The sequence below is a fragment of the Schistocerca americana genome, chromosome 7 (assembly GCF_021461395.2).
Source record: "Schistocerca americana isolate TAMUIC-IGC-003095 chromosome 7, iqSchAmer2.1, whole genome shotgun sequence".
Taxonomy (NCBI): Eukaryota; Metazoa; Arthropoda; class Insecta; order Orthoptera; family Acrididae; genus Schistocerca; species Schistocerca americana.
Genome location: NC_060125.1, coordinates 450,782,461 through 450,810,179, shown reverse-complemented (window position 1 = coordinate 450,810,179; position 27,719 = coordinate 450,782,461). Strand labels below are relative to the sequence as shown.

Below are 27,719 nucleotides of genomic sequence, written 5' to 3'. Positions count from 1 at the left end.
AAGTACCAAGGGAAAGGTCCTGTAAGGTAATGCTTCTTAAATTGTTTACCAAACGCTACCACACTATGCTTTGCGTTTTGTTATCCATATCTTATATTGGTTTTAGTTTTCACATTGCACACAAAAATGTCTCTACAGCCAAAATTACAATAGTGAAGTGAATAAACAGTTTAAAAAAAGTCCAAATCGCAGCAAAGATTTCACTTAAAAATTATATGATATGATTCTTGTACAGGAAGGGCTGCCACGTTGTGTCAGAATATAAGATCGACAAAATTTAGATAGGATCGAATGCTTAGGGATCTTTATTTATTCTTACTCGTAACTAATTTATAGATTTACCTGAATTTAAAATCCACTCGCGTAATCTTTCTTTATTTTGGACGGGAATCTGAACATTTTCAGTTCAGGATTTGTTCGTCTACTCCTTCCACAGTTGATATACTCGCAGGCCCTCAGCGTGACGACTCGATCAGAAACAGCTGTAATTCACAGACGCCAAATAGTGGAAAGCTGCACGCGTTCGGCCGATGTTGCCACATATTTCACAGAACGGAATGCCATCTAGTGGTTGATTCCACAAGTAAGGGCGTGACGCTGCTGCCGCCTGGTGGCCGTTCCCTGACAAGGGTTGCCTGCTAGACCAAGCGATTGGGCAATTGTTTCTTACGTGATCTGGGGTAGTATGCAACAGCGAAGTCGGATAGCACTGGAACAATCGGTTTTCGGTTACATCAGTTGTTTTCAATGCCAGTTTAACCGTACTGTTAAAAAGGTCAAAGTAAACAAGTTCTGAAATACCCGAGTTTAGGTTCTTGATTCCTATTATTTCCTGTAATAAACGCAGAAATCGAACGAAGTTTTAAAAATTTTGACTCCATTAACTTCAAAACACATATAATAAAAATATTAAATTAAATATGCAAATACATCTACATTTACATCTACATGGTTACTCTGCAATTCACACTTAAGTTCCTGGCAGAGGGTTCATCGAACCATTTTCATATTACTTCTCTACCATTCCACTCTCGGATCGCATGTGGGAAAAAGGAACACCTAAATCTTTCTGTTCGATCTCTGATTTCTCTTATATTATTATGATGATCATTTCTCTCTACATAGGTGGGTGTCAACAAAATATTTACGCATTCGGAATAGAAAGTTGGTGATTGAAATTTCGTAAATAGAACTCGCCGGAAAGAAAACCGCCTTTGCTTCAGTGACTGTCACCCCAACACGCGTATCATATCAGTGACACTCTCACCCCTATTGCGCGATAACACGAAACGAGCTGCCCTTCTTTGGACTTTTTCGATGTCCTCTGTCAATCCTACCTGGTAAGGATCCCATATCGCGCAGCAATATTCCAGAAGAGGACGGACGAGTGTAATGTAGGCTGTCTCTTTAGTGGGTTTGTCGCATCTTCTAAGTGCTCTGCCAACAATGCGCAATCTTTGTTTCGCCTTCCCCACAATATTATCTATGTGGTCTTTCTAATTTAAGTTGCTCGTAATTGTAATCCCTAGGTATTTAGTCGAACTGACAGCCCTTAGATTTGTGTGATTTACCGTATACCCAAAATTTATCGAATTTCTTTTAGTACTCATGTGGATGACCTCACACTTTCTTTGTTTAGTGCTTATTGCCAGTTTTCGCACCATACAGGAATTCTCTCTAGATCATTTTGTAATTGGAATTGATCGTCTGATGATTTTACTAGACGGTAAATTACAGCGTCATCTGCAAACAATCTAAGGGGGCTGCCCAGATTATCACCTGCATCATTTATATAAATCAGGAACAGCGGAGGGTCTATGACACTACCTTGCGGAATGCCCGATATCACTTCTGTTCTACTCGATGATTTACCGTTCATCACTACGAACTGTGACCTCTCTGAGAGGAAATACGAATCCATTAACACAACTGAGACGATACTCCATATGCATTCAAATTGATTAATAGTCGCTTGTGGTCAACGATATCAAAGGCCTTTTGGAAATCTAGGAATATGGAATCGATCTGAGACAGCACTCATTACTTCATGGGAATAAAGAGCTAGCTGTGTTGCACAAGAACGATATTTTCTGAATCCGTGTTGGTTATGTGTCAATAAGTCATTTTCCTCAAGGTGATTTATAATGTTCGAGTACAGTATATGCTCCAAAATCCTACTGCAAATTGACGTCATTGATATGGGTCTGTAATTCAATAGGTTACTCCTATTTCCCTTCTTCAATATTGGTGTGTCCTGCGCTTCTTTCCAGTCTTTAGGAACAGACCTTTCGTCATATGAGTGGTTGTATATGATTGCCAAGAAAGGCGCTATTTTGTCTGCATACGCTGAGAGGAACCTGTTGGTATACCATCTCGACCGGAAGACTTGCCTTTCTTAAGTGATTTGAGTTGTTTCGAAACACCTAAGATATCTACTTTTATGTCACTCATGCTAACAGCTGTTCTGGTTTCGAATTCTGGGATATTTACTTCGTCTTCTTTGGTCAGGAATTACAGAAAACTGTATTTAGTAACTCCGCTTTAGTGACACCATCATCGGTAACATTTCCGTCGCTATCGCGCAGTGACAGTATTGACTGTTTTTTGCCACTAGTGTACTTTACATACGAACAGAATCTCTTTGGGTTTTCTACCATATTTGGAGACAATATTTCATTGCGGAAACTATCAAAAGCATCTCGCATTGACGTCCGCACTAAATTTCGAGCTTCCGTGAAACTTAGCCAGTGTTGGGGATTTTGCGTTCTTCTGAACTTGGCATGCTTTTATCGTTGCTTCTGCAACAGTGTTCTGACGTGATTTGTGTAGAAAACTTAGTCCATTCACTGTTTGCTGCGTTTCTTGAAAAGATATAAGTGGTTGAATAGAATAAAAAATAGCAGTATCCACATACTGATTCTATTTTTTTAAAACGCTGCTCAAAAATCATATTGTAATCGGGGATCATAGCACTATTTGGACATTAGGAATAGTCAAGTGTTAAAGGGTGAAACTGGAAGTGAAGAACTCCATGTTAATTTGGCCGTTTTCAAGGGCTGCGAGCAGATAAACGCATGTTATGTAGACGCAAGCTGCTTGCTATTTTATTATAACTTTGAATAATTAAATTTTTTTTAAGAATTATCCTTATATTATGTCCCAAGTATCTTGTGGCTTCTGCCGTTTTTACTCATTTAAAGCAAGTGGAGCATTGTACTTTACTGGTGCCGGACTTAGTAAAATACTTCCAGATTAGTGAAGGTGTCATCCTTTAATACAACTAATGTCCGATGTCCGACGATGACAGTGACATATACACTGAGGCGCCAAAGAAACTGGTGTATGCGTGCGTATTCAAATACAGAGACATGTAAAGAGGCAGAAGACGGCGCTGCGGTAGGCAACAAGTGTATGGCGTAGATGTTGATCGGATACTAATGCTACAATAGCAGATTATCAAGATTTAAGTGGGTCTGAACGTGGCACTATAGTCGGCATGGGACACAGCATCTCCGTGGTAGCGACGAAAGGGGGATTTTCCGGTACGACCATTTCACGAGTGTACCGTCAGTGTCAGAAATCCGGTAAAACATCAGATCTCTGACATCGCTGCGGCCGGAAAAAGATCCTGGAAGAACGGGAGCAACGACGACTGAAGAGAACGTGACAGAAGTGCAACCCTTCCGCAGATTTCTGCAGATTTCCATTCTGGGCCATAAACATGTTAGCGCGTGAACCATTCAACGAAACATCATCGATATGGGCTTTCGGAGCCGAAGGCGCACTCGTGTACCCTTGATGACTGCACGACACAAAGCTTTACGCCTTCCCTGGACCCGTCAGCACTGACACTGGAGTGTTGATGACTGGAAACAAGTTATCTGGTCGGACGAATCTCGTTTCAAATTGTATCAGGCCGATGGACGTGTACGGGTATGGAGACAACCTCATGAAACCAAGGAGGCTGCTTGTCAGCAGGGAACTGTTCAAGCTGGTGGAGGCTCTGTAATGGTGTGGGGCGTGTACAGTTGGAGTGATATGGGACCCCTGATACTTCCAGATACGAGCTCTGACAAATGACAAGTATGTAAGCATTCTGTCTGGTCACCTGCAACCATTCATATCCACAGTGAATTCCGACGGACTTCGGCAATTCCAGCAGGACAATGCGACACCCCACACGTCCAGAATTGCTACCGAGTGGCTCCGGGAACACTCTTCTGAGTGTAAACACTTCCGCTGGCCCCCAAACTCCCGAGACATAAACATCATTGAGCATATCCTGGATGCTTTGCGACGTGCTGTCCAGAAGAGGTTTCGACTCAGTCGTACTCTTACGGATTTACGGACAGCCCTCCAGGATTCATGGTGTCAGTTCTCTCCAACACCACTTCAGACATCACTCGAGTCATGGCACGTCGTGCTGCTGCACTTCTGCGTGCTCGCGGGGGGCCTACACGATATTAGGCTGGTGTACAAGTTTCTTTGGCTCTTCAGTGTAAGCCAGATGGGGCAAGGCTTGCACACTGCACATACAAACGTACGATCTACTAGGCCATACTACATGGTAAAGGGTACATTCCTGTCACGTGTTTGTTGCATGTTTCTGTTGGCATTGTTATAAGATAGTACTGATCGCTATTCCCATTCTCTGTAATAACACAATATTTCAAAGCAATGCAGATTGTACCAATAAAAATGAATCATTCTTTAAGAAAGGATTATTTAAAAAAGAAACATTTTTGCATTGCTGGTGTGGCTAATTGATGTTTGATTATTTACGCGGTTATTAGCAAAAAATATAAAACCTTGTTATAACCGAGACCATGCAAGTACCGAAAAATACCGGTTATTCGGAACTAAAATAGTGGTATCGGTTTTAACCGGTCGGTTTTTCCCGTCCCTAGCATAAAGTTGCAAAGGTGTTTCAATCAAGTGTCGCCAATTGTTTCGCTAATAGACAGCTATTCGATACTGCAGACTGTTTTACGCCGTGTGTAAATAATGAATATAAAGATTTGTGGAGTTAGCAGAGGAGATAATGATTATTTAAATAAAATCTTTTTATCATAACTCGTTTTTGAAGCGGACTAAGAAGTATAAAATAATTTCTTCTAGCCCCATACAGATACCTAACCTCATACAGAGAGTCCTGATAACTTGTACTTGTGATGATAATACTTGTAGAATTTAAAACGAAAAATGTGGGGCGCATGCATTACATAATACACATATCAAAAAAAGTTTTGCATGATCTCGGTTCCGTGAGTTTGGGAACCTGTACAGAAAAGTGGAATAGAGATAAACATAACCATCGTTTCCGCCCTTTTTATTGCTCATGAAAGCCACATTTTGCATGTTGTACCACCATACAGCGAGACCTTCAGAGGTGGTGGCCCAGATTGCTGTGCACGCCGGTACCTCTAATACCCAGTAGCACGTCCTCTTGCATTGATGCATGCCTGAATTCGTCGTGGCATACTATCCACAAGTTCATCAAGGCACTGTTGGTATAGATTATCCCACTTCTCAACGGCGATCCGGGGTAGATCACTCAGAGTGGTTGGTGGGTCACGTCGTCCATAAACAGCCCTTTTCAGTCTATCCCAGGCATGTTCGATAGGGTTCACGTCTGGAAAACATGCTGGCCACTCTAGTCGTTATCCTGAAGGAAGTCATTCACAAGATATGCACGATGAGAGCGCGAATTGTCGTCCATGAAGACGGATGCCTTGCCAATATGCTGCCGATATTGTTGCACTATCGGTCGGAGGACGGCATTCACGTATCGTACAGTCGTTAAGGCGCCTTCCGTGACCACCAGCGGCATACGTCGGCCCCCCATAATGCCGCCCCAAAACAGCAGGAAACATTCACCTTGCTGCACTCGCTGGACAGTATGTCTAAGGCGTTCAGCCTGACCGGGTTGCCTCCAAACACGTCTCCGACGATTGTCTCGTTGAATACATATGCGACACTCATTGGTGAAGAGAACGTGATGCCAGTCCTGAGCGGTCCATTCGGCATGTTGTTGGGCCCATCTGTACCGTGTGCTGCATGGTGTCGTGGTTGCAAAGATGGACCTCGCCATGGATGTCTGGAGTGAAGTTCCGCATCATGCATCCTATTGGGTACAGTTTGAATCGTAACACGACGTCCTGTGGCTGCACGAAAAGCATTATTCAACATGGTGGCGTTGCTATCAGGGTTCCTCCGAGCCATAATCCATAGGTAGCGATCATCCACTGCAGTAGTAGCCCTTGGTCGGCCTGAGCGAGGCATGTCATCGACATTTCCCGTCTCTCTGTATCTCCGCCATTTCTGAACAGCATCGCTTTGGCTCACTCCGAGACGCCTGGACACTTCCCTTGCTGAGAGCCCTTCCTGGCACAAAGTAACAATGCGGACGCGATTGAATCGCGGTATTGACTGTTTCGACATGATTGAACTACAGATAACACGAGCTGTGTACCTCCTTCCTGGTGGAATGACTGGAACTGATCAGTTGTTGGACGCCCTCCATCTAATAAGTGCTGCTCGTGCATGGTTGTTTACGTCTTTGGGCGGGTTTAGTGACATCTCTGAACAGTCAAAGGGACTGTGTCTGCGATACAATATCCACAGTCAACGTCTGTCTTCAGGAGTTCTGGAAACCGGGGTGATGCGAAACTGTTTTTGATGTGTGTAGTAAGACGCGAACTATTCATGCATCAATTATGTATCAAGGAAATACATAATTGATGCATGAATAGTTGTTCACGTAATAGATATTAGTAAGGATGTGAACTATTGATGCATCAATTGTGTATCCAGGATATACATTATTGACGCATGAATAGTTGACATCCTTACAATTATCTACTGCATGCGCCCAGCACTGTTTGTTTTAAATTCTACAAGTATCCATTTCATACCTATTAAAAATTTACAAGTACAAGTTATCAGTGCTCTCTGTATGGGGTTAGGAATGCGTATGGGACCAGGAGAAATTATTTTATGCGTCGCAGTCCATTTCAAAAACTTGTTATAATAAAAAGTTTTTATTTAAATAATTATTATCTCCTTCGTTAACTCCACAAATTTGTATACTCATATTTTGCACACTATGTAAAACTTAGTCTGCAGTTCGAATAGTAGCCCATTAGCGAAACAATTGGCGACACTTGATTGAAACGCCTTTGCAACTTTATGCTAGGGACGGGAAAAACCGACCAGTTAAAACCGATACTGCTATTTTAGTTCTGAATAACCGGTATTTTCGGTATTTGCATGGTTTCGGTACATAACAGGAATTTTTATTTTTTACTAATAACTGTAAATAATCGAAACATCAATTAGCCATACCAGCAGTGCTAAAAATGTTTTTTTTAAATAAACCTTTCTTAAAGAACGATTAATTTTTATTGGTAAAATTTGCATTGCTTTGAAATATTGCGTTATTATAGAAAATAGGAAAAGCGATCAGTACTATTTTAATAACAATGCCGAAAGAAGCGTGCAACAAACACATGGCAATAATGTGTCAGTTACTATCTTTTTACCCACACCCCTCAACCCTATGAAACATAAAAACATTCCCAAATTTTGTTAATCATTCCTATTATAAATTTCATAATTCGCTTGGCTGAAAAGCGGTATATTTCTCCGCCGATAGCCCCCGCCCCCCCCCCCCTCCCACACCCCACCCAGCGCCCATACGTGGCGAGGGAGATGAAATAACAATAAAGGGAAAAAATTTCTCTTAAAACCAAAAAATGCCTATTAGACAGCAGAAACTCTGAGATTTTGCTGAAAGACGTCGGATATCTACTCAACAACATGAACAACCGCAATTTTAGCTGAAAGGAAAAACACACAGATGTAATAATAAAACGATGAAAGCAATAAAACTGTTTCCAAACACAAAAGAAACCAATTCTGCAACTGTTGCTATCTCTGAACCACAAAGGACGATGACCGTCAACGTATTCCGTTTCGAAGCAAAAGTAATAACATTTATGAAAATATTCGAGTATTAGAAAGTCGAATGAAGTGTAAGAGAGGGCGAATCATTAGACTATATACAAAACTTATGTGTCAAGGAAAGTGGTTATCAATACAAGAACGGAAACAACAGAAATATATCCATATGCTTCTCATGCATTAACTATGTGCTTATATTCTCCTGCTTTTTCAGTGGAGGAAGCGATATTACATCCGTATTCGAAAGAGGAATTTCTTCATGAGTAAGGCGTAGCATATGTTGGTGATTCAGTGATATTTGGCTGGTTTTACATTTATCTCACGATCATTCATGTCTCTTGATCAACTACTAATGCTTGGATCGCAAAAATTATAATAATTATTTCGTTACTTAAGTAAAAAATAATTAAAGGCAAACTTAATATTAAAATTCGCTTTCTCGCGGCTATGGGGTGCTGGTGTCGTTCCAGCTGTCATATGGTTACAATTTTCACAGCAGGGAGTTTCGCGACTGTTCGCAGCTCTATATGTTTGTTATAAAACCAACACATAGGTACATATCTTTTACGCAAAGTTTCACAAGAACAAAAACTTCCACTGTGAAACTTGTGTACCTCCTGGCATAGACTGGCAGTTACTTTAAGATTTCTGGTCATTTGGGAAACATTTCAGTCGTTGACATATGCAACAAGAATTGCAGCAAACACATTATCCACACCAATATTATAAATGCGAAAGTAACTTCGTCTGTTACATTTTCACGACTAATTTGCTGAACCGATCTTGATGAAATTAGGCGTGGAGATAGCGTGAAATATGAGGACGGACATACGCTAGTTTAGAAAGTATGTAGTAGACGACATTTATTCATTTGATGAACATTACATGAATCAAGGAAAAACAGAGATAGAGACAGAGGAAGAGTTACAAGACACATATGAATTGTCAAAACCACGCTAGAGTTTTGCAGTAGCAAATAGGTTCGCAAAATGTGACTCTTTTCGAGAAATGATAGTGTCACGAATATTATTTGCCAGTGGCTGTAATCTACGTCTACATCTACATGGATACTCTACAAATCACATTTAAGTGCCTGGCAGAGGGTTCATCGAACCACCTTCACAATTCTCTATTATTCCAAACTCGTATAACACGCAGAAAGAATAAACACCTATATCTTTCCGTACGAGCTTGGTGATCGTTCCTCCCTATGTAGGTCGGTGTCAACAAAATATTTTCGCATTCGGAGGAGAAAGTTGGTGATTGGAATTTCGTGAGAAGATTCCGTCGCAACGAAAAACGCCTTTCTTTTAACGATTTCCAGCCCAAGTCCTGTATCATTTCTGTGACACTCTCTCCCATATTTCGCGATAATACAAAACGCGCTGCCTTTCTTTGAACTTTTTCGATATAGTCCGTCAGTACTATCTGGTAAGGATCCCACACCGTGCAGCAGTATTCTAAAAGAGGACGGACAAGCGTAGTGTAGGCAGTCTCCTTAGTAGATCTGTTACATTTTCTAAGTGTCCTGCCAATAAAACGCAGTCTTTGGTTAGCCTTCCCCACAACATTTTCTGTGTGTTCCTTCCAATTGAAATTGTTCGTAATTGTAATACCTAGGTATTTAGTTAAATTTACGGCCTTTAAATTTGACTGATTTATCGTGTAACCGAAGTTTAACGAGTTCCTTTTAGCACTCATGTCGATGACTTCACACTTTTCGTTATTCAGGGTCTACTGCCACTTTTCGCACCATTCAGATATTTTTTCTACATCGTTTTGCAGTTTGTTTTGATCTTCTGATGACTTTATTAGCCGATAAACGACAACGTCATCTGCCAACAACCGAAGACGGCGCTCAGATTGTCTCCCAAATCATTTATATAGATAAGGAACAGCAAAGGGCCTATAACACTACCTTGAGGAACGCCAGAAATCACTTCTGTTTTACTCGATGACTTTCCGTCAATTACTACGAACTGTGACCTCTCTGACAGGAAATCATAAATCCAGTCACATAACTGAGACGATATTCCATATGCACGCAATTTCACTACGAGCCGCTTGTGTGGTAGAGTGACAAAAGCCTTCCGGAAATCCAGAAATACGGAATCGATCTGAAATCCCTTGTCAATAGCACTCAACACTTCATGTGAATAAAGAGCTAGTTGTGTTTCACAGGAATGATGTTTTCTAAACACATTTTGACTGTGTGTCAATAGACAGTTTTCTTCGAGGTAATTCATAATGTTCGAACACAATATATGTTCTAAAACCCTGCTACATATCGACGTTAACGATATGGGCCTGTAATTTAGTGGATTACTCCTACTACCTTTCTTGAATATTGGTGTGACCTGTGTAACTTTCCAGTCTTCGGGTACGGATGTTTCGTCGAGCAAACGGTTGTATATGATTGTTAAGTATGGAGCTAATTCATCAACATACTCCGAAAGGAACCTAATTGCTATACAGTCTGGACCAGAAGACTTGCTTTTCTTATGTGATTTAAGTTGCTTCGCTACTCGGAGGATATTTACTTCTACGTTACTCATGTTGGCAGCTGTTCCTGATTCGAATTCTGGAGTATTTACTTCATCTTCTTTTATGAAGGCATTTCGGAAGACTGTGTATAGTAACTCTGCTTTGGCAGCACTATCTTCGATAGCATCTCCATTGCTATAGCGCAGAGAAGGCATTGATTGTTTCTTGCCGCTAACATACTTCACATACGACCAAAATCTCTTTGGGTTTTTTGCAAGGTTTCAGACAACGTTTCGTTGTGGAAACTGTTATAGGCATCTCGCATTGAAGTCCGCGCAAAATTTCGAGCTTCTGTAAAAGATCGCCAATCCTGGGGATTTTGCGTCTGCTTAAATTTGGCATGTTTGTTTCGTCGTTTTTGCAACAGTGTTCTAACCCGTTTTGTGTACCAAGGAGGATCAGCTCAGTCGTTTGTTAATTTATTTGGTATAAATCTCTCAATTGCTGCCGATACTATTTCTTTGAATTTAAGCCACGTCTGGTCTACACTTATATTATTAATTTGGAATGAGTGGAGATTATCTCTCAGGAAGGCGTCAAGTGAATTTTTATCTGCTTTTTTGAATGGGTATATTTTTCGCTTATTTTTCGTGGATTTGGGGATTACAGTATTCGATCTCGCTACGACAACTCTGTGTTCACTAATCCCTGAATCGGTTTTGATGCTCGTTATTAACTCAGGATTATTTGTTGGTAAGAGGTCAAGTGTGTTTTCACAACCATTTACTATTCATGTGGGCTCATGAACTAACTGCTCGAAATAATTTTCAGAGAATGCGTTTAACACAATTTCGGATGATATTTTATGCGTACCTCCGGAATTAAACATGTATTTTCGCCAACATATCGAGGGTAAATTAAAGTCACCACCAACTATTATCGTATGAGTCGGGTACGTTTTCGAGATCAAACTCAAGTTTTCTTTGAACCTTTCATGCAACTGTATCATCTGAATTGGGAGGTCGGTAAAAGGATCCTATTATTATTTTATTCCGGTTGCCAACAATGACAACTGCCCATACTAACTCACAGGAAGTATCTACTTCAATTTCGCGACAAGATAAACTACTTTTGACAGCAACAAACACGCCACCGCCAACCGTGCTTAGCCTATCCTTTCGGAACACTGTTAGGTTCTTCGCAAAAATTTCGGCTGAGCTTATATCCGACTTTAGCCAGCTTTGAGTGCCTATAACGATTTGAGTATCAGTTCTTTCTATTAGCGCTTGGAGCTCTGGTACGTTCTCAACACAGCTACGACAATTTACAACTGTTACGCCAATGGTTCCTGTATCTGCGTTCTTCCTGTGTTCAGCCTGCTCCCTTTGTGACTGAAGCCCATCTTGTGTTTTCCGAGACCCTCTAACCTAAAAAACCGTCTAGTCCACGCCACACAGCCACTGCTACCCTTGTAGCAGCCTCCTGCGTACAGTGAACACCTGACCTATACAGCGGAACCCGAAACCCAACCAACCTTTGGCGCAAGTCGAGGAATCTGCAGCCTACACGGTAGCAGAACCGTTTCAGCCTCTGATTCATTAAAAGACATCTCCATGGGATCCTACGCAAGTTTTTGGCTGAATTCCAAATCGCTGACACGATTTCTACCAAAAAGCGTTACACATTATCAGCGACTTTCGTGTGTGCCTATAGAACCGAGACCACTTCTTATGCTGGGTGACGGTGACATAGTCGTTGTGATCGTGATTTAACAGCTCGGTTCTTATGTGTAATGTCTGTTGCTGGCGGTAGAATCCTTCTGTGGTCAGCTTCAAATGTCGGTTCTCAATAGTGTTCCTCGAAAAGAATATCGTCTTCCCTCCAGGGATTCCCATTTGAACTACCTGTTGAGTGTAATCCGACTACTGAAAAAGAAAAATTACTCGCCATGCAAAGTGACTCTTATTATCGATTTAATTAATGAGCCTATCAATTTGATATCAGTGACACGCCGCCTGGCGGGTGTAGGCGATGGCTAGGGCATCAAAATGGTTCAAATGGCTCTAAGCACTATGGGATTTAATATCTGAGGTAATCAGTCCCCTAGACTTAGAACTACTTAAACCTAACTAACCTAAGGACATCACACACATCCGTGCCCGAGGCAGGATTCGAACCTGCGACCGTAGCAGCAGCGCGGTTTCGGACTGAAGCGCCCAGAACAACTCGGCTACAGCGGCTGGCGCTAGGGCATCACGGATATGAATCTTCACTTGGTGGTTTTTTTTTTTTTTCGTTGCGGCAATATACAGAGAGAGACAACCATCGTAATAAAATGTGTTACCGAATTTATAAAGTGATACGTAGTGTAAAACTTACGTTTACAACTTCACTGTGCTTTTACCTTAAGATATTTCGTATGTGGTGAGACATTTGGTTACCTTAAGAGAGTCCGAAAGTGAGGAGGCGTCCTGCGACAGTGGTAGATCTTAGCTCTCCATCAATAGTCGAAAATGAGTTTAATATTCTAGTCCTGTGACGCAGAATGTGACAGACAAGAAAAGATATTTTTCTGTCGGATGAAAGAATACTTAGAGGGAATACAGCCTAAGCCATAGTCTTCTACAGGATTTTGACAACAAGTGACGATACTTTAGCGATAAACAAAAATGTCATGTCACTAGGACCTCCCGTCAGGTAGGCCGTTCGCTGGGTGCAAGTCTTTCGATTTGACGCCACTTTGCTGACTTGCGTGTCGATGGGGATGAAATGATTATTAGGACAACACAATACCCAGTCCCTAAGCGGAGAAAATCTCCGACCAATCCGAGAATCGAACCCGGGCCTTTAGGAGTGACATTCTGTCGCGCTGTCCACACTTTTTTTCATTATTAATCTCATTTTGTTCGATTTCGTTTGTTGCATCTGCTCGGGGCGGACGACGTACGACACCCGTTTAAGTTCGTCGTTGATCGGTTAACTCAGTTTCTTTTATTACAGAGGGCAGCTAACCCTCTGACGAACACGCTGAGCTTCCCTGCCGACACCATTCATCTACAGGGGGCGGCCACTTTAGCTATGTGAGGTGTGTATTGTCTGATTTCTTCTACCTACGAAAATAACTCAGATAAACGGGAGGGATTCACATTTCGCATGAGAAGTTCGAGATGCATGGTCAACAACATCGTTGCCTCGGATTGGGTAAAGTGGGTTTTTAAAAGTGGGTGGTCTATTTTTGGGGTGGAATTGTTTAGAGCTACTGTATGCGTCCAAACTGCTGCTGCTCGTTTCACAGGCATCGCGGCTGCTTGAAAGGGCGGTCACGAGGAGTCAGCAACCGGCCTTTGACATTTGCAAGGAATGGCCCTACCTGTGTGATCTCGCCCACGACAGCGAGGGCAGGTGAGTATTGATAACATCCGAATTCCTACCACTCCAATCATCCCCGGATGCCCTCCATGGCCAGGGTTGGTGCACTCTGGCATTGACGCGCGACCATGACCGTGACTGCGGCCGCGGGTGTACATTCTCCCGTCCCTGAACATTGATAACGGTGGCGTCCGAGGGGTTTGGCGCTCTGTGTGTGGCCCTCGGTACAGGTGTGCGCGGGATGTGCGAGTGTTTCAGCCGTCTCCGACAACTAGCCATGACAGCTTACTGCTATACACTGGATCGCGGTCTAAGTGCTTCGTGTTTAGCGCTTCTCGGTACATCGCAGTGGACTCTGTCTTGCAGTAGTATTTGCAGTTTCTATTCTGTCACACAGTACGACCTTCCTCCCTCCTTCCGAATGTAGTAGAGAGAATCAGTTTAGAAAGTCTATAGTACCTTTAAAAACCCAATCGCGACGGCAAATTCCCGACTGATCAATGTTGTTGTTGTGGTGGTCTTCAGTCCTGAGACTGGTTTGATGCAGCTCTCCATGCTACTCTATCCTGTGCAAGCTTCTTCATCTCCCAGTACCTACTGCAACCTATATCATTCTGAATCTGCTTAGTGTATTCATCTCTTGGTCTCCCTCTACGATTTTTACCCTCCACGTTGCCTTCCAATACTAAATTGGTGATCCCTTGATGCCTCAGAACATGTCCTACCAACCGATCCCTTCTTCTAGTCAACTTGTGCCACCAACTTCTCCTCTCCCCAATCCTATTCAATACCTCCTCATTAGTTATGTGATCTACCCATTTAATCTTCAGCATTCTTCTGTAGCACCACATTTCGAAAGCTTCTATTCTCTTCTTGTCCAAACTATTTATCGTCCATGTTTCATTTCCATACATGGCTACACTACATACAAATACTTTCTTAAACGACTTCCTGACACTTAAATGTATACTCGATGTTAACAAATTTCTCTTCTACAGAAACACTTTCCTTGCCATTGCCAGTCTTCATTTTATATTCTCTCTACTTCGACCATCATCAGTTATTTTGATCCCCAAATAGCAAAACTCCTTCACTACTTTAAGTGTCTCATTTCCTAATCTGATTCCCCCAGCATCACCCGACTTAATTCGACTACATTCCATTATCCTCGTTTTTCTTTTGTTGATTTTCATCTTATATCCTCCCTTCAAGACACTGTCCATTCCGTTCAACTGCTCTTCCAAGTCCTTTGCTGTCTCTGACAGAATTACAATGTCATCGGCGAACCTCAAAGTTTTTATTTCTTCTCCATGGATTTTGATACCTACTCCGAATTTTTCTTTTGTTTCTTTCACTGCTTGCTCAATATACAGATTGAATAACATCGGGGAAAGGCTACAACCCTGTCTCACTCCCTTTCCAACCACTGCTTCCCTTTCATGTCATTCGACTCTTATAACTGCAATCTGGTTGTAACGTGCCGGGCTGAGTCCTTGTATTAGTGCCACTTAAAGTTCACGTCACAACCGGATGTAGTGAAACATTTCCTCACCCAGTAGATAGTGCGCAGTGTTCCTGACCTACCTTGCTTTGCCTATTCAATATTGTCTTCTCGGTAGCTGCGTCGGTCTCACCTAAATCACACTGCAATTAAGAAGCCAGGATCCTAGATTATGTTTTCCAAAATCAAAAGTAAAGACCGTATTCATTGTTGAACACTTATGACAACCACAGCGCGATTTATTTGTTATCACTCGCACAAACAATATTCATGTGACCAGACCTCTTACACTTAATAATCGTCACATTAGGTAGGTCAAAAACTTCCAGTCTTTAACAATGTTCACAATACGCGTTATGTTCAAAACCGAATACAACTACACTTTTTTGGTACCGACCGGAAAAGTTAAGCTTCTGTTTCAAGTATTATCACATCACATTCCGGCACCGACTTGCCGCACTTTTGCTCCATGTGAATCTGACCGAGAACTAACTGAGAACTGCACCAGCTCGGACCTTATATAAACGAGTGATTGAATATTTGACTATTTCTTTTAATATATTATAGTTTACAATTTTCCAGGGTTAAAATGATCCATTATAATTGGTTTTGAAGTTAACTATTGGGTTTTATTACTTAAATAACATGAGTGAGCTGTACCAATTTAAATACGCAGAACTAACTTATGCATCCGCAGTGGGAATTCCAGACTTATAACCAGAGCAGCCCTCCTGAACAATAATTTTTACTTATTCAAATTTACTTAATTCTTAATTAATGCACTTACAAAGTTGAGACTGGAGTCATTTTACGTAGAAAAAATATAGGTATCAAAAGTATCAAAACAGATCTCGGAATTATTCAGTAGTTTGGTCACAATTGGCACTGAAAGCAATACAGGCTACAGATCTCAAGTCTTAATATCTGTTTAACTAATAGACTTTAGATTAATTTAAACAATTTGCTGGAATCAGTAAAATTTAGGCTTTCTTTTGGATACAGTCATAGATGAATTCGATTTATTACCTCACTCGAATTTTACTTAATATGTATTGTACAATATACGTCATTGTTCATAACTTTTAATAGGATGCATTTTGAATAAAAGTAATTAGCTCATTACTTTCAGAATAGCCATTAGAATGTACTGAAATAATAGATTTTACCAGGGGAATTTTATTTAAACTGTTTCTGAATTCTGTGCTATGGGGCTGAAGGCCACAGAATCTGTAGTCGGAATCTGAGTAGTGAAAATGAAAAAAAAGAAAAGTTCATTGCTTAACTAAGTTACTGAAGGAGTGTAAAACCAAAACAGGATAGCAGTGGGCAACCCTACTTCGTTACATAGTTGCTGTACAAATTGTAAATAGCCTTTTGCTCCCTGTATTTTACCCCTGCCACCTTTAGAATTTGAAAGAGAGTATTCCAGTCAACATTGTCAAAATCTTTCTCTAAGTCTACAAATGCTAGAAACGTAGGTTTGCCTTTCCTTAATCTAGCTTCTAAGATAAGTCGTACGGTCAGTATTGCCTCAAGTGTTCCAATATTTCTACGAAATTCAAACTGATCTTCCCCGAGGTCGGCTTCTACCAGTTTTTCCATTCGTCTGTAAAGAATACGCGTTAGTATTTTGCAGCCGTGACTTATTAAACTGATAGTTCGGTAATTTTCACATCTGTCAACACCTGCTTTCTTTGGGACTGGAATCATTATATTCTTCTTGAAGTCTGAGGGTATTTCGCCTGTCTCATACATCTTGCTCACCAGATGGTAGAGTTTTGTCAGGGCTGGCTCTCCCAAGGCTGTCAGTAGTTCCAATGGAATGTTGTCTACTCCCGGGGCCTTGTTTCGACTCAGGCCTTTCAGTGCTCTGTCAAACTCTTCACGCAGTATCATATCTCCCATTTCATCTTCATCTACATCCTCTTCTATTTCTATAATATCATCCGCAAGTACATCGCCCTTGTATAGACCCTCTATATACTCCTTCCACCTTTCTGCTTTCCCTTCTTTGCTTAGAACTGGGTTTCCATCTAAGCTCTTGATATTCATACAAGTGGTTCTCTTTTCTCCAAAGGTCTCTTTAATTTTCCTGTAGGCAGTATCTATCTTACCCCTAGTGGGACAAGGCTCTACATCCTTACATTTGTCCTCTAGCCATCCCTGCTTAGCCATTTTGCTCTTCCTTTCATCAGTTAAATTCAGTATATCTTCTGTCACCCAAGGATTTCTACTGGTCCTCGTCCTTTTACCTACTTGATCCTCTGCTGCCTTCACTACTTCATCCCTCAAAGCTACCCATTCTTCTTATACTGTATTTCTTTCCCCCATTCCTGTCAACTGTTCGCTTATGCTCTCCCTGAAACTCTGTACAACCTCTGGTTTAGTCAGTGTATTGTTTCCAATAGTTTTATTCCGTTCACGCAAGCGTTCGGGTGTGGGTCTCTCTCTCCCAGCCAGCGCGGACGGGGATACCTGCAGCCGGCGTACGTGCTTCGTGACCGCGAGTTTGCGTGATCGTCAGGATTTTTTTTTATTTTTTTATCAGATATGTTTAGCGTAAGTGTTGTGGTGGAGGTGGGCGCATACAAGACACCGTATATACGAGGGCTGGAACTTAAATAGTGGCAACTATTTATTCACAACCGATACAAAAGTATTATATGTTTGCACCTGTTACTGTCCTTCAAAGTAGTCACCAGCGTTGCGTAGAAACCGTCGCCAGCGATGTGGATGGCGTAGTATACCATTAGCAGAGTGTAAGAGGTCCATGGCTAAGGAATTTATTGCTAGCGCACTCGAGCAGATGTAACTTCGATGGATTGCTCACGCGCTGCCTGCGATATGGAAGTTACAGTAGAATCACAGACCAGAGCAGTGTCGGCAGCAGTAGTTAGCAGTAGCTCGCAGTCGGGCGGTTGCGTCAGGTCGCTCTTAGAGAGCAGTTGTCGAGTTGTATAGTTCACAGAGAGCACTTGTATCCTGTATGGAATTACCAACGCCGGTCGTGGAGATCGATGGCAGTGCCTAAGCGATGTAGCATAAGGTAAAACCAAAATATTTTATTATTTATTGCCGCGCGCATATGTTAATTGCTGCAACTGATTTTTGAACTATTGTTATATCAAAATCTTAAGTAAAAGTTTTCAAAATGATTCAAATGGCTCTGAGCACTAAGGGACTTAACATCTGAGACCATGAGTCCCCTAGAACTTAGAACTACTTAAACCTAACTAACCTAAGGACATCACACACATCCATGCCCGAGGCAGGATTCGAACCTGCGACGTAGCAGTCGCGCGGTTCCGGACTGCGCGCCTAGAACCGCGAGACCACCGCAGCCGGCTAAAAGTTTTCAAAAAAAAAAAATCTTTGAATAATAATCTTTCTTATAAAGATAACTTTTGACAGTCATTCATCTGAATTTAAATTTTTTACTAATTTCACCCATCCATAGTCATGCCAATTATCGTAAATAAAATCAGTTGATTTTTCATACATAACAAAATCTAGTGGCCAGCGTTGCACTCGGCTGTGCCACAAAAATTTCTTATAGGAGCAGATATATACGCGTTATCCAGCGGCGTCACTGAGGTAAGAATTTTCAGTTTATTCAGAATGACTTTTGAGGGCCATGACGCAGCACTGCTGGCATCCAGATTTACCAGTTTAGATCCACAGTCAGTTGATTATTGAAAGGTTATATATGAGTCACATTTTTATTGAGAGGTTAGTCACATTTTTATTGCGAGGTTACGGAATTTATCTGTTGGGAGGTTACAAGAGCCTCTTCTGTTGATGGTGCGAATGAAGCGGTCTACTGCCTGTCGAATCTTTGGAACAGTTCTGAAGCGAACGCCACGAAGTGATTCCTTCATCTTTGGATTGAAATCAGAGTCACAAGGACTTAAGTCCGGGGAGTATGGTGGATGGTGCACTACTTCCCAGTCCCATCGACCGAACAGAGCAGCCACAGCTTGTGCTATACTCGCCCGCGCATTGTCGTGCAAAATGATGGGTGGGTTGCGCAGAAAGTGTCGCCGCTTCTTTCGCAAAGCTAGTCGCAGGCGATGTCCAAAAACGACCAGTAAAACTGTGCATTGATGGTCTGCCGTGGAGGAACGTAATGCAGGATAACACCACAGTCGTACACGAGAATAACCATAACTTTAGACCGCTCCATTCGCACCATCAACAGAACAGGTTCTGCTAACGGTATACTACGCCTTCCACATCGCAGGCAACGGGTTCTACACAACGCTGGTGACTACTTTGAAGGACAGTAACAGATGCAAACATGTAACTACTTTGTACCGGTTGTGAATAAATAGTTGCCACTATTTAAGTTCCAACCCTCGTATTTGGCGTTACGATCTATTTGCGACGGAAATTTCATTACTTGATTTGCGTAATATTTGCGTGTGATACTCAAACGTTGAAAATATGTTTTATTATGAAGAAGGATCATCGTGAAGTGGAAGTGAGTGTTTTAAGCGATCTATTTAACTCCTGCAAATTGCTAAACAATTAATTTGGCAGGGTAGTGCAAATGGATTGTTTCATTCTACTGATATCAAAACTGCGTCAGCGTAACCTTCGTGTCCAGCATTAAGCAACAGGAATACAGTATTCTGAGGAGAGATAAACACCTCCATCTTCGTGTTTGGAGACTTAGGTTCAAACAGACAAGCAGGAAGTGACCTCCGGAGAGACATAGAGACGTGAAGCGAGTCTGGAATTTGCCGATCAACAAAATGCCGCCGCTTGATGCTTTGATTAGGGGATGCGAGATCAAAGGAGGTCGATATCCGGTCCGTGATCGGTTTAGTAACGTGATCTGCAATTAGAACATTGGACTGTTTTGACCTTTGTGGCGGCGCCCTGACGATAGACACACACACGGGAGATCTCAAACGGTGGCTATTGTACCACACTTCGTTCCATTCATGATATATAGATCCCTTTTGCAGGGTTTAACTGTCAGTGCAATAAGTGTGAATGTTTCTCGAGCTGTACAAAGTAGTTTGCCGATGAAATTCTCGTAATTTGCCCGTCTGCAGAAAGCGGCAATGAGTTTCGAAATACGACGTCCGACAATAAAGTAATGAGACTGATGTGAAAAAAATGTTGCTTACCGTTTTAGTCAAGTTTAGTATTGTCTCCTTCAAGGTAGTTCCCTTCTGATTGCACACACTTTTTCCAGCACTTCTGCCATTGATTGTAACATTTCTGGAACTCATCTTCTGTAATATCCTCCAAGACCCTCGTCACAGCTTTTTGGACATCTTGTGTTGTTTGAAAATGGTGTCCCTTGACCACCGTTTTGACTCTTGGAAATAGAAAAAAGTCGCACGGGAGCGGTATCTGCTGAATAATGTGGCTATGGTGGTACTGATATTTGTTTTGAGGTTAAAAATTGCTGTACTGACAGAGTAGTATGGGATGGCGCATTATCGTGATGCAGAATCCAATTATCAGTAATACTGGCACGGATACGAAGCACTCTTTTACAAAGTCTTTCTAAAATTTCTTTGTAGTAATATTGGTTAACTGTTTGTCTAGGAGGCACCCACTCTTTATCAACAATTCCCTTGGAATCAAAGAAGCACGCAATCAGGCATTTCACTTTTGACTTTGATATGCGAGCTTTATTTGGTCTGGATGATCCCTTTGAGCACCATTGCGAACTTTGGCGTTTTGTCTCTGGATCGTACTGAAAAAACCAACTTTCATCACCAATGATAACACGGCTCAACAATTCTGGATTGATTTCCGTTTGCTCTAACAGATCGGCTGCCACATTTTTCCGTGAGGAGAGACACAAACACATGTTAACTTATTACAGCGCAACTCACGGCTGAGCGGTTGCATCGATGTGCCGCTCGGACTAGAAGCAGCTTATAGACAAAGGTGAAAGATACTGTGCCTACGAAAGCCTGCATGGTTGACTCATCTTGCAAAGAAAATCAGTCTCATTACTTTAATGTCGCACCTCGTATGTCATGAACTTTCACATATATCATTGTCCTGATATTCCCGTCTGTGTTTAGATACCAGTATGCTTCGAAAAGTTAGGAAAATGAAAAATAAGAGCCTTAACATCCCTAACTCCAGCAGAAAATATAAAATAAGCCCACTCAGCGTTTCCATGCTCAATCAGAATAAAAAAGCGCCACAATTGTTTGAATATTCCTTATTGCCTTGTCACCCACAAACTGTTTAAATAAAGAGTATTCCATACATTGCAGTCAATTTCCCGACAAATTCTCTAACTAAATCAATAAACTATATTACATACACCACCTTGTATCTCAAAAATTGTTTAAATAAACAATATTCGACACATCGTCTAAATTGTTTAAACAATATTCCGTACACTGCAAGCGATTTCCCTCCAAATGGCCGATCAGCTGAGTTTTTTTCCGCCAATTTCCGGAAGGGGGAGGGCTGGGAGTTTTCCCAGAGGGTGGATTTAATTAATTGATCGATTTAATTAATTAGTCAATCAAACTGGTATCAAAAGTGTGCTTGTATCAGCGATAGGTGTTCCCAGAGGGATGGGGAAGGAGGAGGTGGAGGGGGAGGAGGAGGATGGGGAGGGGTGGGGGAGCAGTTAAGGACCTCTCAACCAAAAGGAAGGATTATCTCCAGGGTGTCATAACCTGTTCATCAAAAGGATGGATTATCCCCAGGATGTCTTAATCCTCTTAGCAGAACAATAGGTTAAGGACCTATCAATCAAATGAGAACAATAGGTTTATCCCTGATATAGGCAACCCGCAATGTGTGCTGAAAACGGCCTTGCCCTACTGCTCGCGGTTTATGACACTATCGCTCATACTACAGTTTGAACCTAAATTCAGTATCGAAGTAATTTTTACAAATAGCTAAAGGCTGTAACCACAAATATCTGAATGTCTTTATTTGATATTTAACTCTGACAAATTGTACCAGAAGTGACACACTTTTCATAAATTCTCATTGTGCATAGCAATGAAATGACATACTCTCTTAGTACACAAGTTACAATACGAAAAGCCTTTAATTACCAATATGTAGTTTTCTGTCAATTTAATGTAAAAAATCGTACTACAAACCATTGATTTTCATGAGATCCTCAATGTGCTTGTGCTTTGAAATAGCTTATATTGATTCTATGTCTGCTACAGTATAAAAACCAACAAACATGGAGTACAACTCCATATTATAACTTCATACAATATAGCGTCTCCTAAGTTACGCTTGTGGCCTAAAACCAATGTTGTATCTCACTGGCCACAGTTCTCTCCATGAGGCAAAAAGCTGGCATGGCAGATTCTTCCTTTGACGCCTCATAATGTAGTGGAATTATTAGTTGCACACTGTGACGTCACCAGCTCCTCGTCATTGCCAGTGAGGTATATGAGCCCATGGCGTGCGTCATAGCACGTGACACTACAGGTCTTATGAGTTCCAGTGGCCGTCTCCTGATGGGAGTGAGTTACTATTTCAGATGAGTTTAATAATTCTTAAGTCCATGTTCTTGGTAATATACGACAAACTTAAGACATTTCTTTCATTGACATATTGAATTCCTGTGGGCCCTGCACAGAGCCGAGTGTTCAAGAAGTATTGAAGGCAAGGCGACTAGTGTGACATTACAAGCTCGGTGCGGGGCCCGTATTTCTCGTGGGCCCTGCGTCCTGTGAGAAGACAGCCTAATGAACATTTTCCTTAAGATATTTGAGGAATCCACAGGGCAGCTAAATCTGGGTGGCCGGTTAAGGATTTCAATTGTCATCGTGCCATATACGTGTCCAGTGTCTGACCACTGTATCAATAAACGTGATGTAGATCGTTCTGCCAGTGGAATAGGGGAACGTGTGACTCGTTGTTTATGTGATGTAATAAACTGATTTAAATCTAGGTACTTGCTGCCATTGTGGGGTAATAGCACAGTTCACTATAAAATTTCGTGCCTGATTTCTGTAGCACAGACCTAAATATCATGTTTCAGCATCCTTCTGGAAACTTGACCCAGTGCATATCTGAAGTACTTAAAAAATGCTGTCTGTTCCAATCCAATGCATGGTAATTAATACGTAACACACTATCTGTTAATTTAAAGATGGCTGATTTTAAACGCAAGCTGACCCAGACATTCTAAGATTGTGATCTGGTACTTTTTCAATTCTTATCTCTTCTTAGGGAAACGCAGTGACGGTTCACGCGTTCTTTGTCATATGCTTCACAACATTTTAAAAATATAATTTCAAGCTTAAATAGGTTTTATCACTTGGTAACGTTTTTCATCTGTCGATGTAGCGATATTGCTTTCATCTTCCTTCGATAACTTAGTGATCTAAAGCTTTAAGCCCCAAAATTAGAAAGAGGACCTCAGATGTGCAGGGAAAAAATTCTGAGTCGTATTAATTTAGCGGTTCTCACTTTGTTGTACGGTGTACGATATTTATTGTCATCTCCATAATTGTAACGTGCATAGGAGATCATATTTATATGAATCAACAATATAGGAAGTAACTGATTGTGTCGTGAATGTTGAGATGTACGCGTTGCAACTAGCGCTGTGGATCAGTGTCGCATCTACCGAGAGTCCTTAAAATATAGGTGATAAATACTATAAATCATCTTGCAGTGGCACCCTCTGAGCGTGGTCTACGTATTTCAATGGAGAAGTGAGTGTTCAACGTCTTGTTTGTATACATCTGCGCCAGACGTCCCTTGAATGTTGTGCCGAAAGGACAAACACAGTTTCGTCACCACCACTTTTATCTAATATGTCCTTATTTGGTTGTGTGTTTGGAGGTTTGTGCAATATCTTGTGTACGATTTCGAGTCTCGATGCAGCACATATTTTCAATCTGCCGGAGTTCTGAAAAATATCTTACACAACTTGACTGAGCAGAAACACACATATCAGATTAACCGCATTATCTTTGTTCTGTATTGTATTGCAGTTAAATCTAATCAAATCACTGCAAAAATGATTTAGCTCAGGATTATTTTTCAAATTATATGTGTGAGGAATACCTGAAACGTCTCAGCAGCAGATGTTCCGGGCACGACTTGTATTTCGTAGCCAGAAGCGTACGCCTCCTCCAGATTTGTGAAAGGCAGAGATCTGTTCGAATTGGCCAGGTGAGAGACAACTCTGGCGCAGTAAGCGGCGTTGAGGATTACGGCTGTGACGAAAGCCGACATGTAGACGAGGCGAAGAGACCACCGTTCCAGGTGCACGTTGTAACCTGCGACAGACAAGTGGTAACTGTATTCGCATCACGAAGAAGAACGACAAGAAAGAAGAAACTGGAGCTGCACCTTTATCGAATACACAAGAAATACGAGGTGCGACAATAAAGTAATGAGACTGATGTGAAAAAAAACGTTGCTTACCGTTTTAGTCAAGTTTAGTGTTGTCTCCTTCAAAGTAGCTCCCTTCTGATTGCACACACTTTTTCCAGCGCTTGTGCCATTGATGGTACAATTTCTGCAACTCATCTTCTGTAACATCCTCCAAGACCCTCGTCATAGCTTTTTGGACATCTTGTGTTGTTTGAAAATGGTGTCCCTTGACCACCGTTTTGATTCTTGGAAATAGAAAAAAGTCGCATGGAGCGATATCTGGTGAATAAGGTGGCTGTGGTAGTACTGAAATTTGTTTTGACGTTAAAAATTGCTGTACTGACAGAGCAGTATGGGATGGCGCATTATCATGATGCAGAATCCAATTATCAGCAATGTTGGCACAGACACGAAGAACTCTTTTACGAAGTCTTTCTAAAATTTCTTTGTAGTAATATTGGTTAACTGTTTGACCAGGAGGCACCCACTCTTTATCAACAATTCCCTTGGAATCAAAGAAGCACGCAATCAGGCATTTCACTTTTGACTTTGACATGCGAGCTTTTTTTTGGTCTGGGTTATTCCTTTGAGCACCATTGCGAACTTTGGCGTTTTGTCTCTGGATCGTACTGAAAAAAAAACAACTTTCATCACCAGTGATAACACGGCTCAACAATTCTGGATTGATTTCCGTTTGCTGTAACAGATCGGCTTCCACATTTTTCCGTGTTTCTCGTTGTTGTGGTGTGAGGTTTTTGGGGACCATTTTTGCGCAAATCTTTCTCATACCACGATCTTCAGTTATTATCAGACAGTTGATGTTCAGTTCTTCTGCTATCATTTTCACGGATAATCTTCGATCATTCGTACGAGTTCATGCACCCTGGCCAAGTTGACATCTGTCCGTGAGGTTGATGGTCGTCCACTGCGGTCTTCATCTTCAACATTCGTTCTGCCTTCATTAAACATTTTATAATAACGAAAAACTTGAGCTCTTGACATAACCTCCTCTCGAAAAGCCTTCTGAAGCTTACCGTAAGTTGTCGTCATGTTTTCACCGAATTTAATGCAAAAAGAAGTGGCATACCGTTGCGCATATTATGCGGTTCCATTTCCGTGACGAGAGACACAAACACGTGTTAACTTATTACGTCACAACTCACGACTGAGCAGTTGTATCGATGTGCCGATTGGGCTAGAAGCAGCGTGGACTAGAAGCAGCTTATAGACCAAGGTCGAAGATATTGTACCTACGCAAGCCTGCAGGGTTGCCACATCTTGCAAAGAAAATCAGTCTCCTTACTTTATTGTCGCACCTCGTACAGTATCTACACTACCTAATCAAAAGTATCCGAACACCTCTAGGTAATCCAGAATTGGCCACTAAATGTGATGAGAGGCAGTCCCGCGAGTATAAAAGGAGGCGGCGACTGTGCAAGTAGTGCAGCGATAACAGCAGAATGGGTCGGTCAGGAGAGCTTAGCAACTTCGAACATTCGAACGTGGACTAGTCACTGGGTGTCGCCTGGGTAACGAATACATCAAGTACATTTCAGCCTACCTGCAGTTCTGCAAGTCGATTCCCATGACATGATTGCGAAGTGGAAATGCGAAGAAACAACCACAGCTAAACCCAAACCAGGAAAACCTCATGTGGGACAGCAGTGTGGTGGGCGGTTTTAAGTAATTGCATGAAATCAATCGCTCGTGAGTTCCAAAGTGCTACCAACAGTTCAACTAGCGTGATGTGTGTAGGGCTTTAAAAAGAACTGGGCAGGTCGGTCGAGCAGCTCCTTATAAGCCACACATTTCTGTAATCAATGCTGAGCGAAGCTGAGGTGGAGCAAAGAGCGACCCTGTTTGACAGTGGATGGCTGGATCCCTGTCGCAATCCGATGGAAGGGTCTGGGTTTGGCGGAATCCTGGAGAACGTTACGTGCCATCACATGTAGTAACAACAGTGAGATACGGACAAGGTGAAGTGTGGTATGGTGGTGTTTTTCGTGGTTAGGATGTGGTCCCCTTATTGCGCTTAAAAAAGGGCTAAATGTGGAAGATGTTAACACCTTTTACAGTATTGGGTGTTGTGCACAGTAGAGGAACACTTCGGAGACGATGATCGTAACAGCGTGACAATGCATCCTGCCATAAATTAGCATGCGTGAGGCAACGTTTTGTGGACAATATCATTCTCGAAATGGTCTGGCCTGCCCAGAGTCCCGGCAGGAACGCAATGGAACACCTTTGGGCAGAGTTAGAATGTCGACTTCGCTCCAGATCCCAGCGTCTAGAATGACTGCATTCTCTGATTTCGGATCTTGAAGAGTATCACAGACCTCCAGACACCTCATTGAAAGTGTTCCCAGCAGTGTCCAAGCCGACATAAAGGGGAAGGGTGTTCACTATAGGTGTCAGGACAGTTTTGATCAGATAGTGTAAATAAGCTCTTACAGAGATGAGAAGCTGCCCATGGTGCGAGATATCTGCCAGTCTGATTACTTGGGTCATTTGGTAGAATTACTTTGTTCAGAATTGTAGATAAGCCTTTCATCTAGACATGTTCGTGTGAACATCGTACGTCGGTGTGTAGCGTATGGAACTGGAACTTTATTTCAACAAAGCCTGTAACAAAAAAATCGTCTGTTGCCTTATGGAACAAAAAAATTGTTGCTCCTTTATGAGAGCACACTGGTCGCTCAGGAACGCTATAGATGGTGCATGATTGGTACCAGTAAGTCACGTGACCCTCCACCATTGGCATAACTCGTGACAATGAAGTGATGTGTTTTCGCTAGTTGTATAGATTCAACGTAGTATGATGGATCGTGAAAGAATAGCAGAAAGGAGCTGTCGTGTCTGGAAGTACCGATGGTAGTGCCTTAAATGAAGTTGCTGGATCTTTTGATGTACTAAAGAAGACCGTCCAACGTTCCTACAAGGAACTGTGTACAGCTCGCACACATGTAATGCAACTTAAGAGAAGCAAAAATTCCCTAACCCACAGGGACCAGAGACTAGCATCACGCCTTTCCAATAACAATTGGTTTCAAACCCGACACGA

The 27,719-nt window shown here is 41.8% G+C and overlaps 1 protein-coding gene across 3 annotated transcripts in view; it reads right to left on the bottom strand.

Annotated features, from left to right (window-relative positions):
- Nucleotides 1-27,719, bottom strand: part of LOC124622627 — a 66,875-nt gene that overhangs the window by 9,503 nt on the left and 29,653 nt on the right. For all 3 annotated transcript variants that reach the window (XM_047148397.1, XM_047148396.1, XM_047148395.1), the window contains exon 2: nt 24,347-24,561. In XM_047148397.1, the coding sequence (XP_047004353.1) occupies nt 24,347-24,561 (215 nt within the window). The remainder of the gene's footprint in view (nt 1-24,346; nt 24,562-27,719) is intronic.